The sequence below is a fragment of the Oryctolagus cuniculus genome, chromosome 13 (genome assembly GCF_051225735.1).
Source record: "Oryctolagus cuniculus isolate XC-2025 breed Fujian yellow rabbit chromosome 13, ASM5122573v1, whole genome shotgun sequence".
Lineage (NCBI taxonomy): Eukaryota > Metazoa > Chordata > Mammalia > Lagomorpha > Leporidae > Oryctolagus > Oryctolagus cuniculus.
This window is the reverse complement of record NC_142879.1, coordinates 37,054,962-37,080,755: the sequence shown is the minus strand read 5'-3', so window position 1 is coordinate 37,080,755 and position 25,794 is coordinate 37,054,962. Positions and strand designations below refer to the sequence as shown.

At 40.5% G+C, this 25,794-nt stretch overlaps 2 protein-coding genes across 9 annotated transcripts in view; one reads left to right on the top strand and one right to left on the bottom strand.

Moving 5' to 3' along the window:
* AIDA (axin interactor, dorsalization associated) overlaps positions 1 to 3,651 on the top strand; it is a 59,165-nt gene extending 55,514 nt beyond the window's left edge. For both annotated transcript variants that reach the window (XM_008268388.5, XM_002717493.6), the window contains 2 exons: positions 1,438 to 1,555; positions 1,682 to 3,651. In XM_008268388.5, the coding sequence (XP_008266610.1) occupies positions 1,438 to 1,555; positions 1,682 to 1,778 (215 nt within the window). In that variant the 3' untranslated portion in view covers positions 1,779 to 3,651. The remainder of the gene's footprint in view (positions 1 to 1,437; positions 1,556 to 1,681) is intronic.
* Positions 3,652 to 3,656: 5 nt separating this feature from the next.
* MIA3 (MIA SH3 domain ER export factor 3) overlaps positions 3,657 to 25,794 on the bottom strand; it is a 56,292-nt gene continuing 34,154 nt past the window's right edge. For 3 of the 7 annotated variants that reach the window (XM_008268390.5, XM_070055340.2, XM_017347772.4), the window contains 22 exons: positions 22,627 to 22,648; positions 21,227 to 21,315; positions 20,245 to 20,322; positions 20,044 to 20,154; positions 18,574 to 18,645; positions 18,315 to 18,419; positions 17,560 to 17,682; positions 17,343 to 17,454; positions 16,078 to 16,133; positions 15,898 to 15,988; positions 15,596 to 15,734; positions 12,882 to 12,983; positions 12,307 to 12,367; positions 12,155 to 12,190; positions 12,013 to 12,080; positions 11,801 to 11,901; positions 11,511 to 11,648; positions 10,220 to 10,288; positions 10,033 to 10,112; positions 9,835 to 9,900; positions 7,952 to 8,084; positions 6,238 to 7,075 (listed from right to left, as the gene is read on the bottom strand). In XM_008268390.5, the coding sequence (XP_008266612.4) occupies positions 6,768 to 7,075; positions 7,952 to 8,084; positions 9,835 to 9,900; positions 10,033 to 10,112; positions 10,220 to 10,288; positions 11,511 to 11,648; positions 11,801 to 11,901; positions 12,013 to 12,080; positions 12,155 to 12,190; positions 12,307 to 12,367; positions 12,882 to 12,983; positions 15,596 to 15,734; positions 15,898 to 15,988; positions 16,078 to 16,133; positions 17,343 to 17,454; positions 17,560 to 17,682; positions 18,315 to 18,419; positions 18,574 to 18,645; positions 20,044 to 20,154; positions 20,245 to 20,322; positions 21,227 to 21,315; positions 22,627 to 22,648 (2,160 nt within the window). In that variant the 3' untranslated portion in view covers positions 6,238 to 6,767. Of the gene's footprint in view, positions 7,076 to 7,951; positions 8,085 to 9,834; positions 9,901 to 10,032; positions 10,113 to 10,219; positions 10,289 to 11,510; positions 11,649 to 11,800; positions 11,902 to 12,012; positions 12,081 to 12,154; positions 12,191 to 12,306; positions 12,368 to 12,881; positions 12,984 to 15,595; positions 15,735 to 15,897; positions 15,989 to 16,077; positions 16,134 to 17,342; positions 17,455 to 17,559; positions 17,683 to 18,314; positions 18,420 to 18,573; positions 18,646 to 20,043; positions 20,155 to 20,244; positions 20,323 to 21,226; positions 21,316 to 22,626; positions 22,649 to 25,794 lie in introns of those variants that run through there. The other 4 variants (XM_008268391.5, XM_008268392.5, XM_017347773.4 and 1 more) reach the window with 4 other exon arrangements.

Below are 25,794 nucleotides of genomic sequence, written 5' to 3'. Positions count from 1 at the left end.
TTAATTGTTCCTGGGCCCGCAGCTCACTAGGCTAATCCTCCACCTGCTGGCTTTGGAGTGCCGGTTCTGTCCTGGTTGCTCCTCTTCCAGTCCAGCTCTCTTCTGTGGCCCGGGGGGGGGGGGGGGGGGCAGTGGAAGATGGCCCAAGTGCTTGGGCCCTGCCCCCGCATGGGAGAGCAGGAGAAGCACCTGGCTCCTGGCTTCAGATCGGCATAGCGCACTGGCCACAATGTGCCAGCCTTAGCAGCTACTTGGGGGGCAAGCCAACAGAAAAAGGAAGACCTTTCTTTCTCTCTCTAACTCTGCCTGTAAAAAAAAAAAAATTTAATTGTTCCTGGCTACTCTAGTGAGAGGCAGTTTATCTCTCTTTTTAGCTTTTTTTTCCTGCAGGGGTGGGATGAGAGCTTATCTCTTGGGCTTTGGGGACATAGAACTGTCTGATTTTTTTCATTATCACTAGTTCACTGGAGGAGAATGAAATAGGCTTGCCTTTGAGACCTGTTCCTTTCATAGATGCATGTATGTCATTACAGGTGGGAAAAGCCAAAAGCCGGTGCTTTACACACTGCAGAATGCAGTAGGAAACTCGTAACTTTATAACTGAACCAGCATGTGACTAATGTTTGAACTCCTAACACCCCCAAAACAGAATTTTTGAGTTTTTATTTCAAGAGGAAGAAAAATGGTTCAGACCTGAATTTTTTTTAGGAACTCTTAGAAATGTCTTTTCCACTTATGAGTTTCAATGGGTATTGCTAATACTTGACAAGGATTTTCTTGTGGTATTTCATATTTTACATTTAGTGGTTTATATACGTTCTTGGGTCACTATAGCTGGCTTTAGTGGTTCATATACATTTTGTTAAAGATTTTTTTTTTTTGAGAGCTAGTTACAGATGGAATGACAGAGAGAAAGGTCTTCCATCTGCTGGTTAAATCCCCAAATGGCCACAACAGCAGGAGCTGGGCCGATTGGAAGCCAGGAGCTTCTTAGGTCTCCCACATGGGTACAGGGGCCCAAGTTCTTGGGCCATCTTCCACTGCTTTCCCAGGCCATAGCAGAGAGCTGGATCAGAAGAGGAGCAGCCAGGACATGAACCGGTGCCCATATGGGATGCTAGTGCCACAGGCAGAAGCCTAGCCTGCTAGACCACAGTGCTGGCCCCCATATACATTCTTGAGTCAGTGTAACTTGGGGAGCTTTTGCTGTACTGTATAGAGTTGGTTGATGTGTGGAAATGTCATACTACTCAGATTCAGAAGTCTGAGGTGACAGCCATGAGCCATCATTAGAGCCTATTTGACACAGCTTACGTTGTAAACTTAGGAAAACCATTGCTTGCTGAAATGCTTCTGGTGGTCAAAAAACCCACTTAATTCACACATAAGAAATGTGCTGTCTTGGCTTATGTGGTTTATTTTGTTTCATTACTTTAGGTGCAGCTATCTTCTTTGAATTCAAACACTACAAGCCTAAAAAAAGGTTTACCAGCACCAAATGTTTTGCTTTCATGGAGATGGATGAAATTAAGCCTGGGCCAATTGTAATAGAGCTGTAAGTCTGTACTCATTTAATGGTGACTGCTATGTTGGTTTTCCTAGTCCCTGTATCCTTGGACTCAAAAGTATTTAATCCATCCTCAAAGCATTTTAAACAATGATCTTTCTATTGTGGTTACAGATACAAGAAACCCACTGACTTTAAAAGAAAGAAATTGCAATTATTGACCAAGAAACCACTTTATCTTCATCTACATCAAACTTTGCACAAGGAATGATCCTGACATGAATAACCTGGAACTTCTGTGAATTTTGCCACTTGTTAGAAACCATCACAGCTCTGTGTAGCATATTCACCCTTCAGAAGGCAGAAAGCAAGCTGTACCCGTGCCAGTAGGCCAGAGTGAGTCCACTGCAAAGCTGTACCACAGAATTCAAAGTCTAGCACATCACTGATGTATAAGACTCCTTTGGATACAGGTTTATTGTAGATTTGAAAACATATTTTTACTTTTCTATTGTGCAATTAATAGTCTGTTTTCTAAGTTACCACTACTCCTACCCTGCTTCCTGGAAAAATACTGTTGTGGGTAGGTTTGCTCATCTTCGAACTTAATACAGCAATAAGAATGTGCTAGAGTTTACATACACATCTGTTCACTTTTGCTCCAATATGCTCTTTTGGTTTGAGTTAACTTCAAACTTTGGGTTGAGGTGGGTAGAATAGTATCAAACTACTTTAAGAGAAAATGGACCAGTTATGCTGCCTAAGAAGGTCTGTCTGCAGATGATAGGCTGCTCCTTTGAGGTGGCCTACATTCACCTGATCTGATCGTTTTCTTGCTTAGAAATAGTGTGCCTTGGCCAGATCAGTACCCCGTGTGGGAGTGTTTCCCAGGTTGTAGCTGTGAGTTTTTCCAGATGACCAGATTGTTTTTCTGAAAGTGAGCATACTTTTAATCATGTTGATTAGATATTCTTCTGTATCACGTTGTTATTCTTTCTGATAACAATTCTAGGGTTAACATTGGAACCATCTCAGAATTAAATTTTTAGATGGGTTCACAATGTCTTCCAAATAATGTAATCTAAAAATAGCTGAGTCAGATGCTAACAAGATATTGCAGGAACAACTGCTGTTTTCTGACAACTGATTGTGAAATCTTCAAACCTGCATATCTCTTCTTATAGTGATGAGTATGCAAAATCTGGAAAGATATTCTATTTTTTTTAATATAGATAGATAGGATTGCCATTTATTTCCTATTTAGATATATTGGAATTCATCCATATGAGAATATGCAGGTCATTAGCTTATTATAATTTTACTATTTACATTTCTTTTGACTTAATGGGGCATAAATAAAATTTTCATAGTACACATGAGGTGGATATTTGATACACAGAACATTAAAATTTGTGATGGGCTCTCTGTGGGTTAGATATAGAACCCATGTATTTTAATATTCACTATTTTAATGAACAATGCATGAGGGGAATGCAATTTCAGTACTTGGCCTATTTTTAAACTAGTGTAATAACCCTAGTCATGCCGATATGTTTGCTTTTTGAAGTAAGTAATCACAATTAAGTTGTTTTAGCCCTTGCACTTCAAGAGATCTAGTCTTTACTTTCAGTTGTCTGTTAGGTCAATTCTGTTTATTAGTTGGATATTAATAAAGACTATATGAGCCTGAAAGAATTCTCAACCAAGTTTAGTCTTGTCTCTCATCTTGATTGGATTAATTCCAGATTCTCAAGTAACTCAATCCACAGTAGGGCTAGAGGATGAAGAATTTGCCTTAAGGAATTCTTTTTGTCAAATCCCCAAACTGTAAGCTCTTCAAGGAGCAAGAACAGTATTTCCTCCATGTCACACACATTTCCCTAGGTGCTTGGCAGCACTCTGTACCCTGTGGAGTACTCAGTACCTGTTTGATGTTGCTGATGAGACCTAAAATAATCCCTTAAAAATCCTACTATTAAAATGTAGCAAAACTGATACATTGTTCTTTCTCTTTTCTCATGATCATAAGATGTGTATCAAAGTGGTAATTTATATATAAAGAAGCATCTGCTGTCCTGCACTTAAGTATGGTTTATATGAACTACAAATGCCTTTCATCAGTTATTAAAGAAGCTTAAATTGAACACCGTGTGATTAGTTTAGCTTTAATTCAGACCTGAATGAAATGACAAAAAGAGTGATTATCTTGGAGCAGTTGACACAGAGTGTTCCACATCCCACAAATTATTTGTATGCTTTCCAGTGAGGAAGAATAATCAGCCATTAACTGTAACCACACTACAATAGAAATCTTTTACATTGAAATACTGCTGCTTCATAAATGAGACACTTTTAGCAACTAAACCCAGAAACACAATTAGCTAGAAATGACTTCTGAAACAGTTGTAATAATTTTGGAGATGGCAAAGTCTGACTTAACTGAGGACTGGTATTCCCTAAGCCACTTGTACATTAGCAGCTCACTCTGCTCTGACCCTTGCGGCAGAGATACGGTGCCATCAGATGGATGTGAAAGGCAGCAACTGTGGACTGACTCAGAACTGCTCAGGTAGGCTACACTGGAATCTCTTCACAGCTTACTGATTTTTTTAAACAAAATGAGATGGAAAAAACCTTTATTTTCAATGAAAAAACATTTTATTTACCTTTCCAACTTGATTATCTTCCTGGCTGGCAAAATCTATACTTAAAGGCCATTTAAAACTAGAAATTCTATTATCAGCATTATTGTGTGTCCTTAAAGAGATTAAGAGAGATCCAGAAGTTCTGTTTTTGACTTAATCTTCATTTATCGGGGGTAGGGGACCTTTCTTCTGCCAAGGGCCACCTGGGTATTTCTAATATAATTCACAGGCCATGCAAATTTATCAACTTAAAAATTAGCCTGTTATAGATTTACTGAATTTCAAGTCCCACTTGACCAAATGATTTTGTGGGCCTTATACAGTATGCGGGCTGGATGTTCCCCAACTCTGGTTTACATGGTTAAAATGACCTCTGCTATTTCTGTGGAGTTTTCCTCTTAGATTTAATTTCTTCTATTGTTGATATTAAATAGGATGTTTAATAGTTTTCCTGAAGAACTCAGGTATTTCTTATGAACTTTCTTTTAAAGATTTATTTATTTAAAAGGTAGAGATCTTTCATCTGCTGGTTCACTTCCCAAATGGCTGCAATGATTGAAGCTGGGCCCATCCAAAGCCAGGAGCCAAGACCTTCCTCTGGGTCTCCCATGTGGGTGTAGGGGCCCGAGCACTTGGGCCATCTCCATTGCTTTCCTAGGCACATTAGCAGGGAGCTGGATAAGAAGTGAAGCAGCTGGAATTGGAACCAGCACCTAATGTGGGATGCCAGTGTTCTAGACAGCAGCTTCACCCACTATGCCATAGTGCTGGCCCCTTCTTTATGAACTTTGAAAGTGTTACCTTCTTTCAAAGGTTCTCATCTTTTAGACTACTGTTTTCCATAGTTTAGGATAAAGAGATGATTTTTTTTCACAGTGAAAGTTTTGTTCCATTGTACAGAGTATTCTTAGTGGGTTAAATATCACAACAGTAACAAGTCAGGCTCCAGGTTTCAATTACGTGATAGAACTTCTGAGAGTGGCAGAACATAGTCTACCAGTAGACAAAAGTCTCAGCCTTTGGTAATTTTAATCTAAATTTTAAACCTATTAAAATGTGCCATTAAAAGTTAAAATCAAGGGGCCAGCATTGTGGCACAACAGGTTAAGCCATTACGTGTGATGCCTGCATCCCATTTGGGCACCAGTTTGAGTCCGGCTGCTCCTCTTCCAATCCAGCTCCCTGGTAATGTGCCTGGGAAAGCAACAGAGGATGGCCCAATTCCTTGGGCCCCTCCCTACACCCATGTGGGAGACCCAGATGAAGTGCCTAGCTCCTGGCTTTGCCCTGGCCCAGCCTGGCCCCCTCCATTTCGGCCATGTAGGCAGTGAACCAGTAATAAGGATCTCTGTCTCTGTCACTCTTTCAAATAAACAAAATCTTTAAAAAAAAGTCATTAAAATCTCTGAAGAGTTTGTTCTTAGAAACATTGTTTTAAAGGCACAATGTAATAATGGGCATAACACTTTTAAGTATGGTGCAATTCTAGATTCTTAGATTGATTGGTTTTTAAATTAAAGTACTAATGGTCAAATATTAACTTTGGAATAGTATGTATCAAAAAAGACGAGTTCAGCCACCAGCTGCTGACCTAGAGCATTCTATAAGCTGTTCAGTTCTAAATCATTCTTTCTCAGGTATTATACTCTTGTAATTTTTTTTCATATTCCTTGAAAATATGAAGGCACAGGAAAGATACAGACTGTACATTTTTAAAAACAAGTTTCCTTACTCTTACTGTCACACACACCATTTTTTCTGTTATGGACCCTTAAAGCAAAAATGGTAAAAAAAACAAGAGAACATCGAGTAAACCTTTCACTATTAATATAAACCCACACTCAGAAAATCATTTTCCAGTGGGCAATGAAGGTATAAGAAAGCACACAGACGCTGTACAGGTGGGATCAGTGACTTCATTGCCTTAAAAGGGAGGAATGACTTGTGAGTTTGCAGGTGACTGAGGCTGAGCAATAGGGCGTGGGCTTCCACGCTGTCAACTGCAGTTGTGGGAGCCCAGGTTTACATGTTTCCTAAATGGTACAAGTCTTCATGACAATCCAATGAATCAACAGACACTTGGAATATATTAATAAACAAATTTTTATGAACTATTACTACAAAGAACTTGAGCAAGAGGGGAAAATAAAAGTTTGGTGATCTTTTAGTAAACATTTTTAGCGTAACAGTCTTTATGACCATATTTTTTTTAAAAAAATCAAACTTACAAACACCATTGCTCTGTATTTAACTGGTGTACACTAAAAATAGGATGATGGAAATACACGTTCTTAAAGCATTTCCACAGGAAATGTTCATATTTTTCATGACATTCTAAATCATTTAGCAATTACATATACTACATTAACTAAAACACAGGTACTGTTTATTGCACATTTCAAAGTTGTAAGGATGTTCTAGCTTAAGAAGTGAATATTTTTAGGGGAGAAAATGGTATTTTTTAATTGTTTGGCTCAAAAATGCATACTGCCAAGTCAGCATAGTTCTATAAACAAACCTTTTAAAACAAACTTTTGGATTCTGAAGCCAATGAAATCCTTACTGTAACGAAGAGTGCACAGTCTGCTTCTCTCTGACTGAATGTCAGAGGTCAGTTACGGGCTCTGTTGTAAAGCCTGTGAACAGTCCTGGCTGCTGCTCTGAGAAGCAGGTGGAGGCTCCTCTCTGGAGCCCGAAGGCAGGAAGTCTCTTGCAGCAGGTGATGGCGCATAATCCTGGGGTGGAGGTGGGGGTGGTAACCGAGTACCAGGAATGAAGTACTCTCTTGGACCAAGAGGGCCTGGAGGTCTAAACGGTGTGTGTCCTGGTACAAATTCCCGAGGATCAAAAAGCAGGTCCTGCTTTCCAGGAGGAACGCCTGGTGCATATTCTCTTAAGCCTACTGGTGGACGCATACCAGGACCTGGAAAATAAACAGTTGGTCACACAAACATCTAGGAACACATCTAAATTAAGATGGTTCCAGATACGAATATATTAATGCATTAGTAGTTTAGAATTAGTTTCTCACAGCCTTAGAAAATCTAGTGATGGCATTCCAACTTTACAGATGAGGCAAACTGAGTCTCAGCAAGTTTGGACCACATGCCTATGGCCGGCCGGCCATGATACAACATAGGCTAGGAAAGATTTAAACATGGCTCCACCTAGCTCCAGATTCGGAATTTTTTGTCAATACAGTTTTGCCCTCTTTATTGCACAAAGAGCTCTGTTTGTGCTTGGAAGTACTGTATATCATGCCAAGAAAACAGGGTGTGAAATAAGCATTTAACTGCAATGAATTTTCATAAAGCAACTCCACATCTATTAATTATCAGTTTAAAACTCATATAGTAGGTTAGCATGAACCTAATACATTGCATCAAAATTCAGGTGCTCTGCTGGAGGAAGCATTTGCTCTTATCTTCTTTTATATCTGGTGATCAACTACCAATGGATGACTGCAAGGTTTTTGTTTGTTGAAATGAAGTTACAGGATGGGTCTTAATCAGCCTGGTACATAGCCAAAGATACTCAATGAACAGCTGTAGAAGTAATATTTCTGGCTGTCTATAAAATTGCCCCTTCTCTGTCTAGGAGACAGCTGCTGTCCATCTGAGTACAGGGAGATTATGCAGCACCTAATGGTTTCTGAGAAACTCAAAGAAAAGCTAAAATGTACTCAGCTTCCTCCTTGCATTGCGAAGCCCTGCGGTACCAACTATGTCAGCAAGCACTACAGAGAAAGAAAAGATGCCTATACTTTACAAGTCAGTTACTGCTGTCTAGATCATCATACCAAACGGAGGCAGTGGTCGAGGCCCGAAATGTCTGCCGAGCTGAGGAGGTGGTCCGTATCGAACGGGTGGTGGCAGAGGGCCTATGAAGGGCACCCCTGGGAAAGGAGGAGGCCCTTTTGGAGCCATATTAACCTGCAGAAAAAAAGCAAAGTTTTGAAATACTTGCATTTGACAGACAAAAGAACCAGCACCAGTAAAAGCTAAAAATTCAAAGAAGCCAATGTCAGGCACCTGTCCAAAAAGCAAAATCTGTGCACCACCACCAGCTCCACTCCTCCCATTTGTTTCCACTGGCAGCTTAGAGAGGTTCAAAGAGGACACAGAAATGACAGTTCCACTGAAATTTGCAACAAAAATGGAAGGAGAAGAGGACTGTCAAGTTATTAATGCAGGTGATTCCTAATTTTTAAAAAAGCCATACCATATACCCTGTCATCTATTTCTAATCCATCCTTTCATCACAATAGCTCATTAGTTCCATATTGAGTGTGCAGAGAACGAAAAAACACAAAAAAACTCATTCTCTCCACATGTAATAACAGCTACTAGTCAGTACATTCAATTGGCCTTTCATACATTGTCAGGTCACTGATAATCTCATAGTTTTCTTCCAAACAGAAGGGAACAGGGGCACAGAGAAAGTCACACAGCATGTAAGAGGCCAAACTATAATAGTTAATACCAGGCTGGACTCTAAACCTCTGTTCCTCTCTCACAAGGATTCTCTACTCTTTGAACTCTTCTATTTCAGTGGGATCTTGGGTCTTACACAGCTGCCACTGGATATAAAGATCTAAGAGAAATATATTACTGGTGGCCGGCGCCGCGGCTCACTAGGCTAATCCTCCGCCTTGCAGTGCCGGCACACCGGGTTCTAGTCCCGGTTGGGGCGCCAGATTCTGTCCCAGTTGCCCCTCTTCCAGGCCAGCTCTCTGCTGTGGCCAGGGAAGTGCAGTGGAGGATGACCCAAGTACTTGGGCCCTGCACCCCATGGGAGACCAGGAGAAGCACCTGGCTTCTGGCTTTGGATCAGCGCAGTGTGCTGGCCGCAGCACCAATGGTAAAGGAAGACCTTTCTCTCTCTCTCTCACTGTCCACTCTGCCTGTCCAAAAAACAAACAAACAAAAAACCACAAATATATTACTGAAGTCCTGCACTGGAAGTATTTTCCAACAGAAACAATATCTAAAGCAGGCATAGCTCTTAATATTTACCCACATTCACTAGTAATCCTATGTATTATGATACTGACTAATCACTGCCTACGGGAAAGTGGATTACAAACTCAAATTTACTTTGATTTCAATGTGTTGAGGTAAGATTAGAGAGGACCTACTGCTTTAACAGCTATAAAAGTTACAAGAGAAAACACTTAGGTGAACATAATTTAGGGCTATTCCTAGCAACTAGCTCAGTAGGTAATTTATAGATGTTCATTGTTTCAGTGAAACTATTTCAAATTCTTCAGTTATTTATATGTAACTTCAGATAAATAGGGCTTGCCTAGAAAATAAATGAAAGCATTCTTATATACCATATTTTCAAACAAAGATGATAATGATTAGTTATACAATTTGCTTAACAACATTCAGCACCAAAACATACAATATAAAGTTGGAAAGATGCCTTTTCACATCTTTTATGTTAAAAAGTATGGCAGATGCTCTAAACAGATTAATAGTCTAACCACAACTGCAAAGAGGAGAAAAAAAACCAACCAACCAATCATGAGCCCATAGTTCAGTAACACTCCCAAGTCAAGGAGAAGAGTAAGATGAACATTGCCATGCAATTTAGAGCAAACAAGGTTAGTGTCATACTCCTTGTATCCTTTCCAGAAATACACAAAATAAAAGCCCAGGAGCACCTCTAAGTACTTACTGCTACTGGATGCTCAGAGGTAATGCTGGGAACTGACGGGCCTCCAGGCTCCTGGGGAACAGTTTGCTTTTTAAAAAAATAAATGAGGTAATACAGATAGAACAGAGAAACAGGAGGTAAGGCAAAGAAAGTGTGATAAGGAACGCTAAAGATTTCTGGAATTCCTAAACTGTAATTCCAATTGACTGCAGAATTTACCTTGCCCTCGTCCATCCCTTTGGTAGGGGAAGAACCTCTTGAGCTGCTGTTCAACATGGGTGCTGAACCAGATCCTGGATCTATTAAAGGAAAAGAACTGACTGAGACTTGCGTACTCTGTTAGGGAACTAAAAATCCTACCCCACTTGCTCCAGTGTTAAATCCTAAAGCCACTCAGGTCCCTTACCAGAGGCAGGAGGTTTCCCAGATATCTCCGATGGCCATCGAGAACGAGGGAGAGGCCCGTCCATTGACCCTTGAGAAAGAAACAACAGCCCTTGCATGCATTTTTCCTAAGAAATAACCAACTTTGGGCAAACTCTAACTAATCACTTATAATTTCCACAAAGATTTAAGTGAATTAAAATAACTGCCCTAGACTGAAAGAACAGCAATAAACCCTGCATGTTAATAGCACTGGTCCTGGATTTCCAGTTAAGATTCAAAATAGGGTCAAGCAATGTGGACAAGCTGCCACCAGCAACACTGGCATCCTGTATGAACACTAGGTTGAATCCCTGCTGCTCCACTTCCTTTCAAGCTCCCTGCTAATGCACCTGGGAAAGAGAAGACGTCCCAAGTACTTGAGCCCCTGCAATCCACAGAGGAAACCTGGATGAGTTCTAGGCTCCTGGCTTCAGTCTGGCCCAGTCCCAGCCACTGTGGCCATTTGGGGAGTAAAGGAGCAGACAAAGATCTCTCCTTCTCTCCCTCTCTGTAACTCTTTTGAATAAGTAAATCTTAAAAAAAAAAAAAAAAAAAAAAGGATTCGGCCGGCGCCGCAGCTCAATAGGCTAATCCTCCACCTGTGGCGCCAGCACACCAGGTTCTAGACCTGGTCGGGGCGCCAGATTCTGTCCTGGTTGCTCCTCTTCCAGGCCAGCTCTCTGCTGTGGCCCGGGAGTGCAGTGGAGGATGGCCCAAGTGCTTGGGCCCTGCACCCCATGGGAGACCAGGACCTGGCTCCTGGCTTCAGATCAGTGCGGTGCGCCGGCTGGAGTGGCCATTGTCGGGGTGAACCAACAGAAAAAGGAAGATCTTTCTCTCTGTCTCTCTCACTGTCCACTCTGCCTGTCAAAAAGTAAAAAAAAAAAAAAAAAAAAGGTTCAAAATAGACTTAAAGTATTTCATAGTATATGAGCAATGTAAGTATGTATGCTGCATGAACTAAAGTTCTAAAGCTACTTTTACAATATTTGCAAGAGGAATCCTATCAAAATGTATTTAAAGATAAAGGCTTATATTTCACAGTAAAAAATTAAGATCAAGAAATAATACCAGGAAAGAGTGCTCCAGGAAAATAAAAAATATTTTCTGTTCTAAAGCAGATCTTGCAGTTAACTATGCACCATGACATTAAGACATTTTCCTCTCTATACTGATCAGACTCAAATTCTAGAATGTTTACAACTAGAATTCCTAAATAAATATTAAATTTGAATTTACATTGGAATGCTCAAGAGCACATGAATACTCACCAAATTCACTTCTAGGCGCGTCTCTTCGATGGAGAGTAGCAGAGAGAGGCCTCCCGGGCGGCTCCGCGGTCAGCGGCGGGGAGTATTCGCCACCGCTCACAGGGGATGTGCCGAAGGAGCCATTCTGGCTCAGGGGACCTGAAGATGACAATGCCTTTTAAAGACAGCTGCTGCTGCTGCTTTTTTTTAAAATTAGTTCTTGGGATTACTCTAGGGCATAAAAAGTAGTGATTTACACACAAATTCTGCATCAAAAAATAGACTGCTGCCCTTTACAAAGTGTTCCCTACCTCTCCGTGGAGGGTTCTGTGTATTTGGTCTCCCTGGCATGGGCTTTACAATCACAGGTTCTTCTTGTAGCATTGCCATCTTCTGGGTTATTTCCAGTAATCTTCAATACAGGCAAAGAACAGACAAATATGAAATATCAACCAATTCCCTGTTGCAGTCTTTAAAAAAAACTCTAACATTCTCTGAAAATACAGATATCAAAATCACATACTTGTGTCTCAAATTGGCAGCTTCCCTTTTCTCTTCAGCTATAGCTCTCTCTGCAGCACGAGCTTTGAGCTATTTAGAAGAAGTATGCAAATTAAGTTGTGGCAGATTGTGCAAAGTAGAGGAAAGAAAGAAAAAAATCTTACCCAATTATCATGAGCTTTCTTCTCATGAGTAGCAATCTGAAAAAGATAACACATGAAATCTGAACACATGTTCAGAGATTTATTATACTAGTCATTGAAGTAGTCTGTATTAGGTATCAGAGTTCTGCAACTGTAGGAATTATAATTATTACCTGGTTCTTAAATGAGCGCTCCGTTTTCTGAAGTTCTTCCTCCATTTCCTCAATTCTCCGCCTAAGAATTACACTCAGTTAAAAGTATAACTGAATCAAATTAGAAACAATCTATGTTCCCTTTCTCTAGCAAGTATACTTTTAATGGCTATAGATTCTGAGTTGATATATCCTAACTCCCTTAATTTTTCCTCAATATGTCTTCAAATAATCCAACTAGGAGTATCTTCCTCCAAAAAGCTTTTTTTCAATTATATTCATAGAAAATTTCCCAGAGTTATGATTACTGGGCATATCAAATAGCATAATCACTTTAATGGTTTTTGAAACACCACAGAGTAAACTGCTTTCTTAAAGAATACTCCAATGTACAAAACACCCAGAATTATCTGCACCAAGTTCTCCTGTGGTCTTGCTAGCTACAAGCTTAAGTAAGTAAATATTTAAGTTTTTATTTAACTTAAAACTTACTTTTTTTCTTATAGATGAATGTATTCATGCTTCTGTGCTGTTTTCTTCTATGTAACGTAAACACGCAGACACCAACCACTGACACTTTCAGAAACTCAACTCACCTGTAAGTTTTTACTTCTTCTGCAGCCAAAACTGCCTTTTCATCTGCAGCTGACAGCCGCTGCTCTCTTTCTTCCCGCTCATACTCTTCTTGACTCAGCTTCCTAAGACAGAACCAGTTGTCAAGTCAAAGTTTCTCTTTCTGCCAAGCAGCCGGAATGCTCTGTTCAAATGTAATTCTCCATCCTTCTCTAAAATACATATAAAATCCTATAGGAGGCGATTCAAACCTCATGCAGGGATAAAAACCAAACTCTGGCCTCTGGGCAAAAACATTTTCATTTTCTAATCTCTCTTCATAATTCTTTACTCACTGGTAATTAAGACAAGTTTAAAAAACACTAGGTGCTCCATGGGAAAGCCTCTTGTGCTCACTTGCATCAATGTGGAAAGCCAGGACTGGTCTAATAACACAATTAAGTGTTTCAGGACAAAAGAGAGGATTATTTATTTCCCTTATTTCTGCTTTACCTGCTACACCACAGTGCTGGCCCCCCCCTAAGAAAGGAGTTGAAGCTCAGAGAGGTAAATCTATTCCACTGTATCAGACATTTTAAATTTTTTTTAAATTTTATTTATTTGAAAGGCAGAGAGATAGCAATCTTCCTTCCATTGGCTCAGTCCCCAAATATCAGCAGCACCTAGGGATGGCAGAAGTCCAGGCCTGGGAACTCAATCCAAGTCTCCCACAAGGGTGGCCTGGTCCCAACTATTTAAGCCACTTCCTGATGCCTTCCAGGGTACACATTCATGAGTAGGAAGCTGGAACTGAAGCAGAGTTAGGACTTGAATCCAGGCACCCTAATATGGGATGCAAGCATTCCACGACACTATTAACTGCTGTGCCACGCTTGCCCCTGTATCAGACTTCTTAATAAGTCTAGGATATATGCCATGGTCCTTAAGGTTTTTAGATAGATAGGCAAACAGAAAGGAGAAAAAAAACACAGAACAGGCCATGAAACAGAAAGCAACCATCAATCTGAACTTAAATAACATATTCAAGACCTATATATAAAAACAAAAATTAGTACTCACACAGTTTCTAACTCCACAGGAGATTTTAAGGGAGACAGATGTGTGAGTAAGCAGGAGACTGCCAGGCGGAAATAATGTAAAAGACATTTTCACTGCAAAGACGACAGTGTACGTAAAGACAAAGAGGCTCGAGGGCATGCAGGGACCGGTGAATGTGGCCACAGTTGCGCCAGCGGCAGAAGGAGCTGCAAGCTGGTGCAGCTGTAGAGGCCACGCAGGACCAGTGGGAAGCACCCCCCACTGCACGGAGTCTAGAACTGATCTCGAAGGAACGAGAACTCCTTCACAGACTTTACACCACCAAGACATGGAGACTGCACACACCAACAGCTGTACAGAGTTTGAACTTAGGGGACTGACAGAAAAGATGAGCATTCAGATATTTTGTGGAGAAAAATCTTAAAATGAACTATAAAAATGTATCTTTCAAGAGCTATCTAGCTCTAAATTTGAAATGTAGATGTCACAGGATTAACATCTAAATATGCATACCAAGCAAGTATTTCCATATTCAAAACTCCTTTTATCCTTACCACAATTACACCATGGTTAGTCTGAATACCTGACTATACACAGTCCAAAATTTATGATATCTTCACTAACTAAATATTCCTTTTGAAATTTTTATGTAACTGAAAAAGAGGTAATACAAACCATTCAGGATTTTTAAAGGCTATATTAAGAGCTAATGGGGCAGGCACTGTGGCATGGCAGGTAAAGCTGCCACTTGCCGTGCCGGCATCCGATATGGGCGCCAGTTCGAGTTCTGGCTGCTCCACTTCTGATCCAGCTCCCTGCTGATGGCCTGACAAAGCAGTAAGGATGGCCCAAGTGTTTGGGCCCCTGCACCAGGAAGAAGCTCCTAGCTCCTGGCTTTGGATTGGCCCAGCTCCAGCCATTGTGGCCATTTGGGGAGTAAGCCAGTGGATGGAAAACCTCTCTCTCTCTGCAACTCTGCCTTTCAAGTAAATCAGTAAATCTTAAAATAATAATATAAAAAAGCTGACAGAACAAATGCAACAAATCAGAATTACATAACTGACCACAAAAAAGAAAGTGAATTAAGTGGTGGAATCACAGAAAGGGTACAGATCATCAAAAAAGTAGCACTTTGTCGGGCCAGTGCTGTAGCACAGAGGTAAAGCCGTGACCTGCAGTGCCGGCATCCATTATGGGCTCCGGTTCGAGTTCTGGCTGCTCCACTTCTGATCCAGCTCTCTGCTATGGCCTGGGAAAGCAGAAGAAGATGGCCCTAGTCCTTGGGCCCTTGCACTCGCATAGGAGTCCAGGAAGAAGCTCCTGGCTCCTGGCTTCGGATCAGTGCAGTTCTGGCCACTGTGGGCAACTGGAGAGTGAACCAGTGGATGGAAGACTTCTTTCTCTCTCTCTCCTTTGTCTCTCTGTGTAACTCTGACTTTCAAATAAATAAATAAATCTTTTAAGAAAAAGGGAAGCACTTCTGCAGCAGTACTGCTAGTGCTAATAGACCGCTCCCCTTCATAGGAATTAAGGGCAACAATTTCTGCAGGCTGGTTAAAGTTATGGAATTAACAAAACCGAAGGAAGAAGGACCGCTACTAATTACAGATGAACACACTGTAGATAACCTTAGAGATCAAATGTACACATGTATTCCTGATGGCAGTAACACTGTTAATGATGAACAATGGGAACGTACTTCTGCAGAGCCATCTCCTTCTGCTGATAGAGTTCATTCAGAATCTCCACTTTCTGCCTCAGCGTTCTGCACTCATCTTCCAGCCCAGCTTTGGCAGATTGCAGGGCACTGCGGTCATCTTCTAGCTTCCTTATTTGTTCTGTAAAGGGTAACACTGTTATCTGTGTGTGCCCGAGGACTTGGTCACAGGGGCAGTGCTTTAGAGGAGTGGGAAGCATGAAAGCAAGAAACTCTCCGCATCTTTTCAACGTAATTTTACATCATTCCAGCATATGGCAATTTCTTCTCAAAAAGCAACCTACCTTCCAGGTTACATTTAGTGGACATCGAGGCTCTTAGCTTAAATTGTAAAAGTTTTAAATCTTCTTCAACTACTGATATTGCAGTTTGTGTCTAAAAATTGCAGAAGAAAGATGTACTCTTAAAAGTGAGGCACAGGAAGAATTCATGGGTATTTATGAGACTGTATAAAAGGACTATACCCGAGAGACGTCCATCATCTGCTTAATTTGATTCTTCATCTTCTCATTCTGGTCACCTAAAAAACAAAAAACTTGAATTGACTCTTCTTCCTTGCTTTTAATTCTGAATTTTCCTGACTTCCCCAAAGTTACATAATTACCATGTTCCAACATTGAAAGAAACAAGAAATTAACCAACAAAACAAATTGACTTTTAAGAGAATTAAAAGCTTAGATTGAAAAAGTGAATCTTTAGTATGTACAGTAAAAATGTTATCTATGCTATTCTTGAGCAAGAAGAAATATGTGAGATAAAGTCCCTTCTCTCTCAGACCTGTGTCCACCAGGGCAAGTGTCTTATTCAGAAAGACCCACTACTCCTCTTCTTTCATTGAAATGCTACCAGGTATGGTTTAAAACAGCCAGTATGCAAGTAACATCCAACTCAGAAGACAGCATCCAGAAACATTTTCCTCATCAGTAAACATTACTTAATCTCTAGTCCTATTGCCCTCTAGCCTCTGCATGACATTAATTTATGGCTCTGACCACCTTAATACTCTTAAAACAGGTTGCAGGCCTCAAAACCCAAGAGCTAAAGATGATGTATATTAAAATCAAATGTCATTTCCATAAAGCTGAGAAACAACTTTCCCCTACTGTATAGTGTTTCAATATTTAGAGGTGTTACAAACAACTAATGCAGCTCCAGTATACATACCTTATTCTCAATGGGATGTAAAAACAAAATCAGTGTTCTTTGTCTGTTTATTGCTACTTAACACCCCATCAGCCTACTTCTGCTCAATGCAAACAAATATATGTACAAAGTCAGTGACAAACATCTACAACTTTAAAGCTTATGAAGAAATTCAGGGGCCAGTGTTGTGGCGCAGCAGGTTAAACTGCCACCAGCAATACCAACATCCCACATCAGAGTGCCAGTTTGAGTCCCAGCAGCTCCACTTCTGATCTAGCTCCCTGCTAGTGTGCCTAGGAAAGCAGCAAAAGATGGTCCAACTGCTTGGGCTGCCATCCACATGGGAGACCCAGAGTTCCAGGGTCCTGGCTTCAGCCTAGGCCACTGCAGCCATTTGGGGAGTGAACCAGCAGATGGACGATCTCTCTCTGTCTCTACCTCTCTCTCTGTCACTCTGCCTTATAAATAAATATATACTTTTTATAAAAGAAAAAGAAGAAATGCAGTCAGCTGAAAAGCAGCACCAGTGTATGTAATTAAAGAGAGAAAAGCAAAAAGAAACCCCACCTCCCCAAGATGATCTTACCTCCCAGTTTTCCATTGGCTAACTCATCTGACTCACTTCCTCCTTTACCCTGACCGTCAGATTCAGATTCACACTCTAACCGATTCAACTGTGTAATGCAATTAGTCAATGCCTAAAAGAGAAGCAAAAGGGAGGGTGTAAGAGCCTCTCAATTATAATTTGGCAGATTTCCTGAGAATTCTTAAGTATTAACCATATATCATGAGAATGAACTTACATTAATATTATCATCTTTGTGAGTAAGAGCTACTTCCAAATCTTTCTGAGACTTCTCAAATGATTTGATTTGCTCACTGAGCTCAGCATGGGATTTACTCCAATCTTCAATTTCCTGCTGCAACTGAAAAATCAAAGCACATGAATTCCTACAGATTAGGGCTTTTTGCACTGGAGACACTACGACCACGTGAATGTGACAGGAAGTAGAAAGCTACATCCCTTGGCCTGTCACTTTAGGCTAAGGGTAAGGGGAGGGTGGCTCCAACCTTCTGAGCAGTAGCAAGAACATCAGAGCCATCAAGTAAGTTGACCCCTATTATTGCATAATTCAGAGAACTGCAGCCAGTTCAAATACTTCCAACAGGAAAGGACAACACATCTCACTGTCTCTAAGTCCAGACTCCTGATCAGTAACTGTTCAAGGACGGCTAGGAAATACCTAGTGCTTTTTGTCTAGGAAGTCAATCCAGTAGACCCTTTGAAGCTACTCAAGTTAATAACTGGTTGGTGTTTGACAAGATAAAGACTAAACATTCTCATGGCTGCAATAAATTGTGCAGAAGAAAAGAAAATCCAGAACAGATGGCGAACATATACATGCACTCAATTTAGGAAGCATAAACTACACATCCAAGAATAAGGTCCTGCATGAATATTTCATTACCTTAAAAATAGATCCAGGAAAAGATATTTACAAGACAGTGATATTCAGTTCTCTGGTTTATATTGTCTATGACATGATCTTTTTCTTACCTGTTCTTTTTTCTTTTTAAGCCTAGCATTTTCTTCTTGAACCCGATGGCATTCAGACTTCACTTTCTCTTCACTAAGTTTAGCTTCATTAAGGGCAATTTGAACCTAATGCAAAATAGTACTATTAGTACTTGATTCCAAAGGGGGAAAAACTGTTACACTTTCCCAAACATCATGTAGTTTTTGTTTACTGTATATGTTAGCACACAACTAATTTCTGCTCCTCAACAAAACTAAGATATAGTATTAACATCTTTACCTCTGAAAATTCTGAGGCATTCACTGAAATAACATCCTTTAACGTCTCTATAGATTTCTTGTTTTTCAATATCTGCCATGTGGAAATAGAACACAAAACATGCATTAGTATTTTAGTCAAAATGCTGGGATATTTGCTAAAATGAAGAGCCGTTAACAAAACATATCCTGAGCCACTGGCTACATTTCTGGAAAAATCAGGAGATCTGGTTTTGACTTGGGAAGAAAATCAAGATTAAAAAGTTGGGGGTGCGGGGGAAGGCGGTGCTGCAGTGAAACAGGTAAAGCCGCCATCTGCAGCGCTGGCATCCCATATTGGTGCCAGTTCTAGTCCTGGTAGCTCCACTTCTGATCCAGCTCTCTGCTATAGCCTGGGAAAGCAGAAGATGGCCCAAGTCCTTGGGCCCCTGCACCCCCGTGGGAAAGCCAGAGGAAGCTCCTGGCTCCTGGCTTCAGATGGGTGCAGCTCCAGCCACTGCGGCCAATTGGGGAGTGAACCAGCAGATCGAAGACCTCTCTCTCTGCCTCTCCTTCTCTCTCTGTGTAACTCTGACTTTCAAATAAATAAAAATAAATCTTTTTAAAAAAAGATGAGGAAAAATAATTGAAGGCATCAATATTTCATGGCAACCATCAACTTTTCCAGGTTATGAAATAATGTAATATGGGATGACCAGACAAAAAAGTAAATGCAAAGAAAATAAAATAAAACTTTCAAGTAAACAAGTTGAAATTAATGTTTTTTTCCTAGGGGTACAGAAAAAATAATCCCAAGGTCACTTTAAAAATTCTTTTGCCTAGGGGCTGGCACTGTGGTGTAGCAAGGTAAGCTGCTACCTGCAACACCGGCATCCCAATATGGGTGCTATTCCAGTCCCAGCTGCTCCACTTCCAATCCAGCTCCCTGCTAATAGCCTGGGAAAAACGGCGGAAGATGGCCCAAGTACTTGAGTCTTTGCCGCCCATGTAGGAGACCTGGATGAAGCTCCTGGCTCCCGGCTTTGGCTTGGTCCCACACCAGCCGTTCTGGCCATTTGGGGTGTGAACAAGAGGAGGTTTCTTTCTTTCTCTCTCTCTCTCTCCCTCTCCCTCTCACTGTAATTCTGCCTTTCAAATAAAATAAATCTTTTTTAGAAATTATCTTGGCTAAATTAAACATGCTAGAATTTGAGAATACACAAATCTCACATATAGAAGACTCCGAAATAATTTATCAAGACACTAGAGGGAGAACCTAGCACTTCATTGTTTAGCTGAGGGCTAGGAATAAGCACTTCCTTGTGGAGAGTGGAGGAAGGAAACAATTGAAAAGGAATCATTTTACAGCAGAAAAGCCTGCCAGATCCTACCTCAGCTGGGTAATCAAGCTTAACTGTGGATGGGGTATCCAGGATGGAAAAGTTCAACTCACATAATATACAAAATAGTTCAAAAGGCAAATCATAGTAACACTTAGCAGCAGAACTCTTACCAAGTCCTGATTCATGACATTCTGTTCTCTCTCAGATTCTAACATAACACGAAGATTTTTAGCAGTGTCATCCAGAATTTGATTACTTTCTTCAAGACGCTTGATTTTATCCTACCAAAAAAAATTAAGCTTAGTAATAATTACTCACTGCATTTACTTTTGATTTTAGATTACAATCCCCAAAAAAGAGTAAGTTTTTACCTTAAATTTAATTGCTTCATCCGAAAGAATCATATTTTGTTTCTTGGTTTCTTGAACGTGTTTCTTTGATTCTTTGATCTACATAAAACATTGAGAATTCAGAAACATACATTATAGTGCTATCAAAACATTTACAGAGGGGCTGGTGCTGTGGTGCAGCAGGTTAACGCCCTGGCCTGAAGCACCGGCCTCCCATGTGGGTGCCGGTTCTAGTCCTGGCTGCTCCTCTTCCAATCCAGCTCTCTGCTTTGTCCTGGGAAAGCAGTAGAAGATGGCCCAAATCCTTGGGCCCCTGCACCCATGCACCTGTGTGGGAGACCTAGAAGAAGCTCCTGGCTTCAAATTGGCGCAGCTCCAGCCATTGCAGCCAACTGGAGAGTAAACTAGCAGATGGAAGACCTCTCTCTCTCTCTCTCTGCCTCTCCTCTCTCTGTGTAACTCTGACTTTCAAATAAATAAATAAATCTTTTAAAAAAATTTACGGAAGGAGTCACTGCTTTATATATTCAATGACTGCTTAAGATTTGGACAGCTTATAGGAAATAATCAAATAAGAAAATACAATTTTGAGGGGCCGGCACTATGGCACAGTGGGTTAACACCCTGGTCTGAAGTGCTGGCATCCCAAATGGGGGCCAGTTCAATTCCTGGCCCCTCCACTTCCGATCCAGCTCTCCGCTATGGCCAGGGAAAGCAGAAGATGGCCCAAGTGCTTGGGCCCCTGCACCTAAGTGGGAGCCCGGAAGAAGCTCCTGGCTCCTGGCTTCGGATAGGCACAGCTCCGGCCGTTGCGGCCAATTGGAGAGTGAACCAGAAGATGGAAGACCTCTCTCTCTCTCTTTCTCTCTATGCCTCTCTCTGTGTAACTCGAACTTTCAAATAAATAAATCTTTTTTAAAAAATACAATTTTGAAATATTATAAGACAGGTGGAAATATTTCAAGCTGGAACCAAGAGTGGGAAAAATAAAGAATATTTTTACCTTTTTTTCATAATCTGACAATTTTTGTACAAGTTCTGCATTTTCTTTCATGATATTCTTCACTTTCTCAGAAATTTGCTGTTCAGTGACTAAAAAGGGGAAAAATCCTTAAGATTACTATGATCACTAAATGGAGCTGAATTACCCACTATATACACACACACATGTTTTCTGGCACTAGGAGGAAAAGAACTTCCTAGTACAACTATCACGCCCTTAAAAACTAATTTGGGGACGGCTGTGGTGGTGCAGTGTGTTAAGCGGCCACTAGGGATACCCACACATCCCACATTGGAGTGACCAGGATGGAGTCCTGCCTCCACTGCTGATCCAGCTGCCTGCTAATGCACCAGGGAGACAGCAGGTGATGGCCCAAGTACTTGGTTTTCTGCCACCCGCTTGGGAGATGGGGATGAGGTTCCTGGCTCCAGGCTTCAGCCTGGCCTAGCCCCAACTATTACCCTAGGCATCTGGGGAGTGAACCAGCAGATGTAAGATATGTGTGTGTGTCTGCCATTCAGATAAATAAATTTTTTGGAAAAAAAAAATCAGTAGGATGAGTGTGTGGCACATCAGTTTAACTGCCACTATAAAGTCTACATCCTATATCAGAGTGCGAGTTCAAGTCCTGGCTACTCAGCTTCTGATCTTGCTCCCTGCTAATATGCCTGGGAAGCAGCAGATGATGGTTCAAATACTGCAGGACTGCTGCCCATGCAGGAGACCCAGACGGATTTGCTAGCTACTAGCTTCAGCCTGGCACAGACCTGGCTGTTGCAGGATTTGGGGTCTGAATCAGAGGATGGAAGATCTCTCACTCTCCTTCTCTTTCTGTCATTGTCTTTTAAATGAATAAATAAATCTTTAAAAAGAAAGCAATCTATTGTTAATAGCAATAATGGTATAAAAATATTAAAATTTAAGAGAAGTATAACAACCCTTATTTCAATGAGATCCCACTTAAATGTATTTGGAATATACGAAATATAGTAAAATGTTATAGCTGAACATTCCTCCCTTCACAAGGTACGTTTCTTCCTAGAAAATATTTCATTTGCAAAAAGAAACAAAATGCAAGCATATTAATGTACATATTTACTCCTAAAATTATCTATTTAAGCAAATATTTGCTATGCTGATAGAATCATTAGCACAGCAATGTGGTTCACATGTAATAAATATACATCCAAGGCCAATCTGCACCAAGTTAAACTAATCATCGCTGCTCCACTCCTCTTCACCACCATCTACTCTAGTATCCAAGACAACAAGCTACAATAGTAAAATGTTCAGAAGTCAACCTGATATCAGAAGTCACTATACACATCTACTTCTAGCTCACCTAAAACCCAATACAAAGGAGGAACAATACAAGTAACAAAATAAGCCTAAAAATTTACCTTGATATACTCTATTCTTTACCTAGAAGAGAAATAAAATTGATATTAAACATTTTACTAATAGAATTATTCATTGCCTAATACAACAGTCAAAATCATAATCAAATAGAATTTAATAATGGTTTAGTTTAGCATAATAAATCCATGGGATTAAAAACAAGGAAAGGTTAAATAGCATTTCAAGTGTAACTGGTAGTAAGCCTTCATAATTTTTGATAAATAAAAGCATTAAGATGTATGTTATTTTTCAGCTGAGGTGTTTATATATCTATTAAATGAGCACCAGTCTTAAGAAATGAGCACCTGGCCGGCGCTGCGGCTCACTTGGCTAATCCTCCACCTGCGGCACCTGTACCCCAGGTTCTAGTCCTGGTTGGGGTGCCGGATTCCGTCCCAGTTGCTCCTCTTCCAGTCCAGCTCTCTGCCTGGGAAGGCAGTGGAGGATAGCCCAAGTGCTTGGGCCCTGCACCCGCATGGGAGACCAGGAGGAAGCACCTGGCTCCTGACTTCGGATTGGCACAGCGCGCCGGCCGTAGCAGCCATCTGGAACTAACGGAAAGGAAGATCTTTCTCTCTGTCTCTCTCTCTCACTGTCTAACTCTGCCTGTCAAAAAAATAGAATAAAAATTAAAAAAAAGAAATGAGCACCTAACTTTATAAAAGTGGCTAATTTTTTTCATAACAAATATACAAATGTTTTATTTACCCAAAGTTTATCTGACCAATCCAAATAGAAGTCTAGAAACAAAGACTATCAAAAAGACTCTAAAGAAACTATACTAAAGAAGTAATTTTTTTGGCCAGCGCTGCAGCTCACTAGGCTTATCCTCCGCCTGTGGCGCCAGCACCGCGGGTTCTATTCCCAGTTGGGGTGCTGTATTCTGTCCTAAATGCCCCTCTTCCAGTCCAGCTCTCTGCTGTGGCCCGGGAGTGCAGAGGAGGATGGCCCAAGTGCTTGGGCCCTGCACCCGCATGGGAGACCAGGAGAAGCACCTGGCTCCTGGCTTCGGATCAGCACAGCGTGCCGGCCGTAGAGGTCATCTGGGGGGTGAACCAAAGGAAAATGGAAGACCTTTCTCTCTGTCTCTCTGTCTAACTCTGCCTGTCAAAAAAAAAAAAAAAAAAAAAAAAAGAAAAGAAAAGAAAAAAAAAAAGATGTAATTTTTATCTAAGATATATCTCTTTAACTTTCCAGAAAAAAAAAAAAAAAACTTAGAAACCCTATGCAAAGTTGGTTATTGGCTGAATTCAGAAGTCACCTAATCAGTTAGATCATCTGACTTCCTCAGACCAGGAAGAACAGTGGTTATAAATCTTCCAAGGAAAGGAAGACTACTTGAGAAAAATACACCAACAAGAGTATTGTCAGCTAACATTTCCTGAAAAGACAAAAAAATAACCATTCCCCAAGGATAGCAATTAATTATAGGATAATAAAACTGAAGCAGTAACTAACTACAAAAAATGTAAGCATGACTTACAAAAAATGTAAGCCTTTGTAACCCAAGATGTATTTCCTCTTTCAAATGTGATAAACAGTGATGAAATACTTAAGACCATGCCAAAAATGATCTATGGTATCAATATTATCAGTATCTAAACTCCACTTATAATAATGCTGTTACAGGAAAATGTATTGAGAAAATTCCAACATGGCAAGAAATTACTATTTGTCTAATGTCATAGCCTTGCTAATATACCCCCTTTCTTCCAAACAACAGGCAGGGGAGAGTGACAAGCAAAAAGCAGACATCTAAGATCGTGAACAGTTTCCAAAAGTCAAATGCTGAGGCTGAGAAGCCGCAGTTAGAACACAAAGTTGGAGGCCAGCGCTGTGGCTCAGCTGGTAAAGCCACCACGGGCAGTGCCAGCATCTCATATGGGTACTGGTTCAAGACGCGGCTGCTCCACTTCTGATCCAGCTCTCTGCTATGGTCTTGGAAAGCAGCAGAAGACGGCCCACGTCCTTGGACCCCTGTAACCATGTGGGAGACCCGGAGGAACTCCTGGCTTTGGACTGGCACAACTCCAGCACAGCTCCAGCCATTGCGGCCACTGGGGAGTGAACCAGCGGATGGAAGACCTCTCTCTCTACCTCTCCCTCTATCTTTGTGTAACTCTGACTTTCAAATAAATAAATAAATCTAAAAAGAACTCCACATAGCATTCAGCCTTTAAAAAGAAAACAAAACAAAACAAAACAAAACAAAAAACAAACACAAAGTCTTATGAAAATCCAAACAGATGTTAGGGCTTTTGAAATGTGACAAACAAGAATGGAAACTGTGAAACATTTTCACCTTTCCCACTCTGTTCACCTGCTGCTCAATGAGGTCCTACAGGAAACCAAGCAAAAGAGTCTTCTTTTAAAGGGGGTGCTTCTTTTTAAGCAATTATATAACCAATTGTACAGTAGAAAAACTTAAAAATTATACATCTGATATAATTTTTAAAATAAGAAAAAGAATACTTAGTTTTAGAAAAATTTGTATCTATGCATGAATTTAAAAAAATTTTTTACACTAAAATATTTAGTTCTATTTTTCCATAAATTCCCATGTATAAGGAAAAAGGCTGAAAAATCCCCTCATCTCCCAGTTACAAGAATTTCTATCATTTTGTTGTATTTCCTTGAAGCACTTTGTGTATGTGTGTGTCTATAATAAAGTTTATCTACAGTTTTGAAGTCTTGGTTTCTACTTTTATCCACCACTTAACACTGGACTGAGCATTTTCTGTGCCCCGATGTCCTTGAAACAAATGAGGCCACCAAATAACCCATTGTACAGATATAGAATAATTGAACAGTTTCCTTCCTATGGGTTATTTAGGTTGTGCCAAGAGTTCACACTAATAAATACTGCTGCAATGAACTCCCTTGTACAAGATCTTTAATGCATGATTGGTTATTTCTTCAGATTTTCAGACATGACATTACAGTATATAAAAGAATATGAACATTTTTAAGGCTTCTTATGTGTATTATTAAACTACTTTTCAGGATGCCTGTATGAACTCCCAGTTCTATTAATAGTATGTGTACACACACACACACACATACACACACTCCTACTTCTTAATCTCTAGGGTTTTATATAAAGATTTTAGAATTGGAAGTTTTCCACTGAGATTACACACTTCTTGTTTGCTTTCATCTTTACCAACACA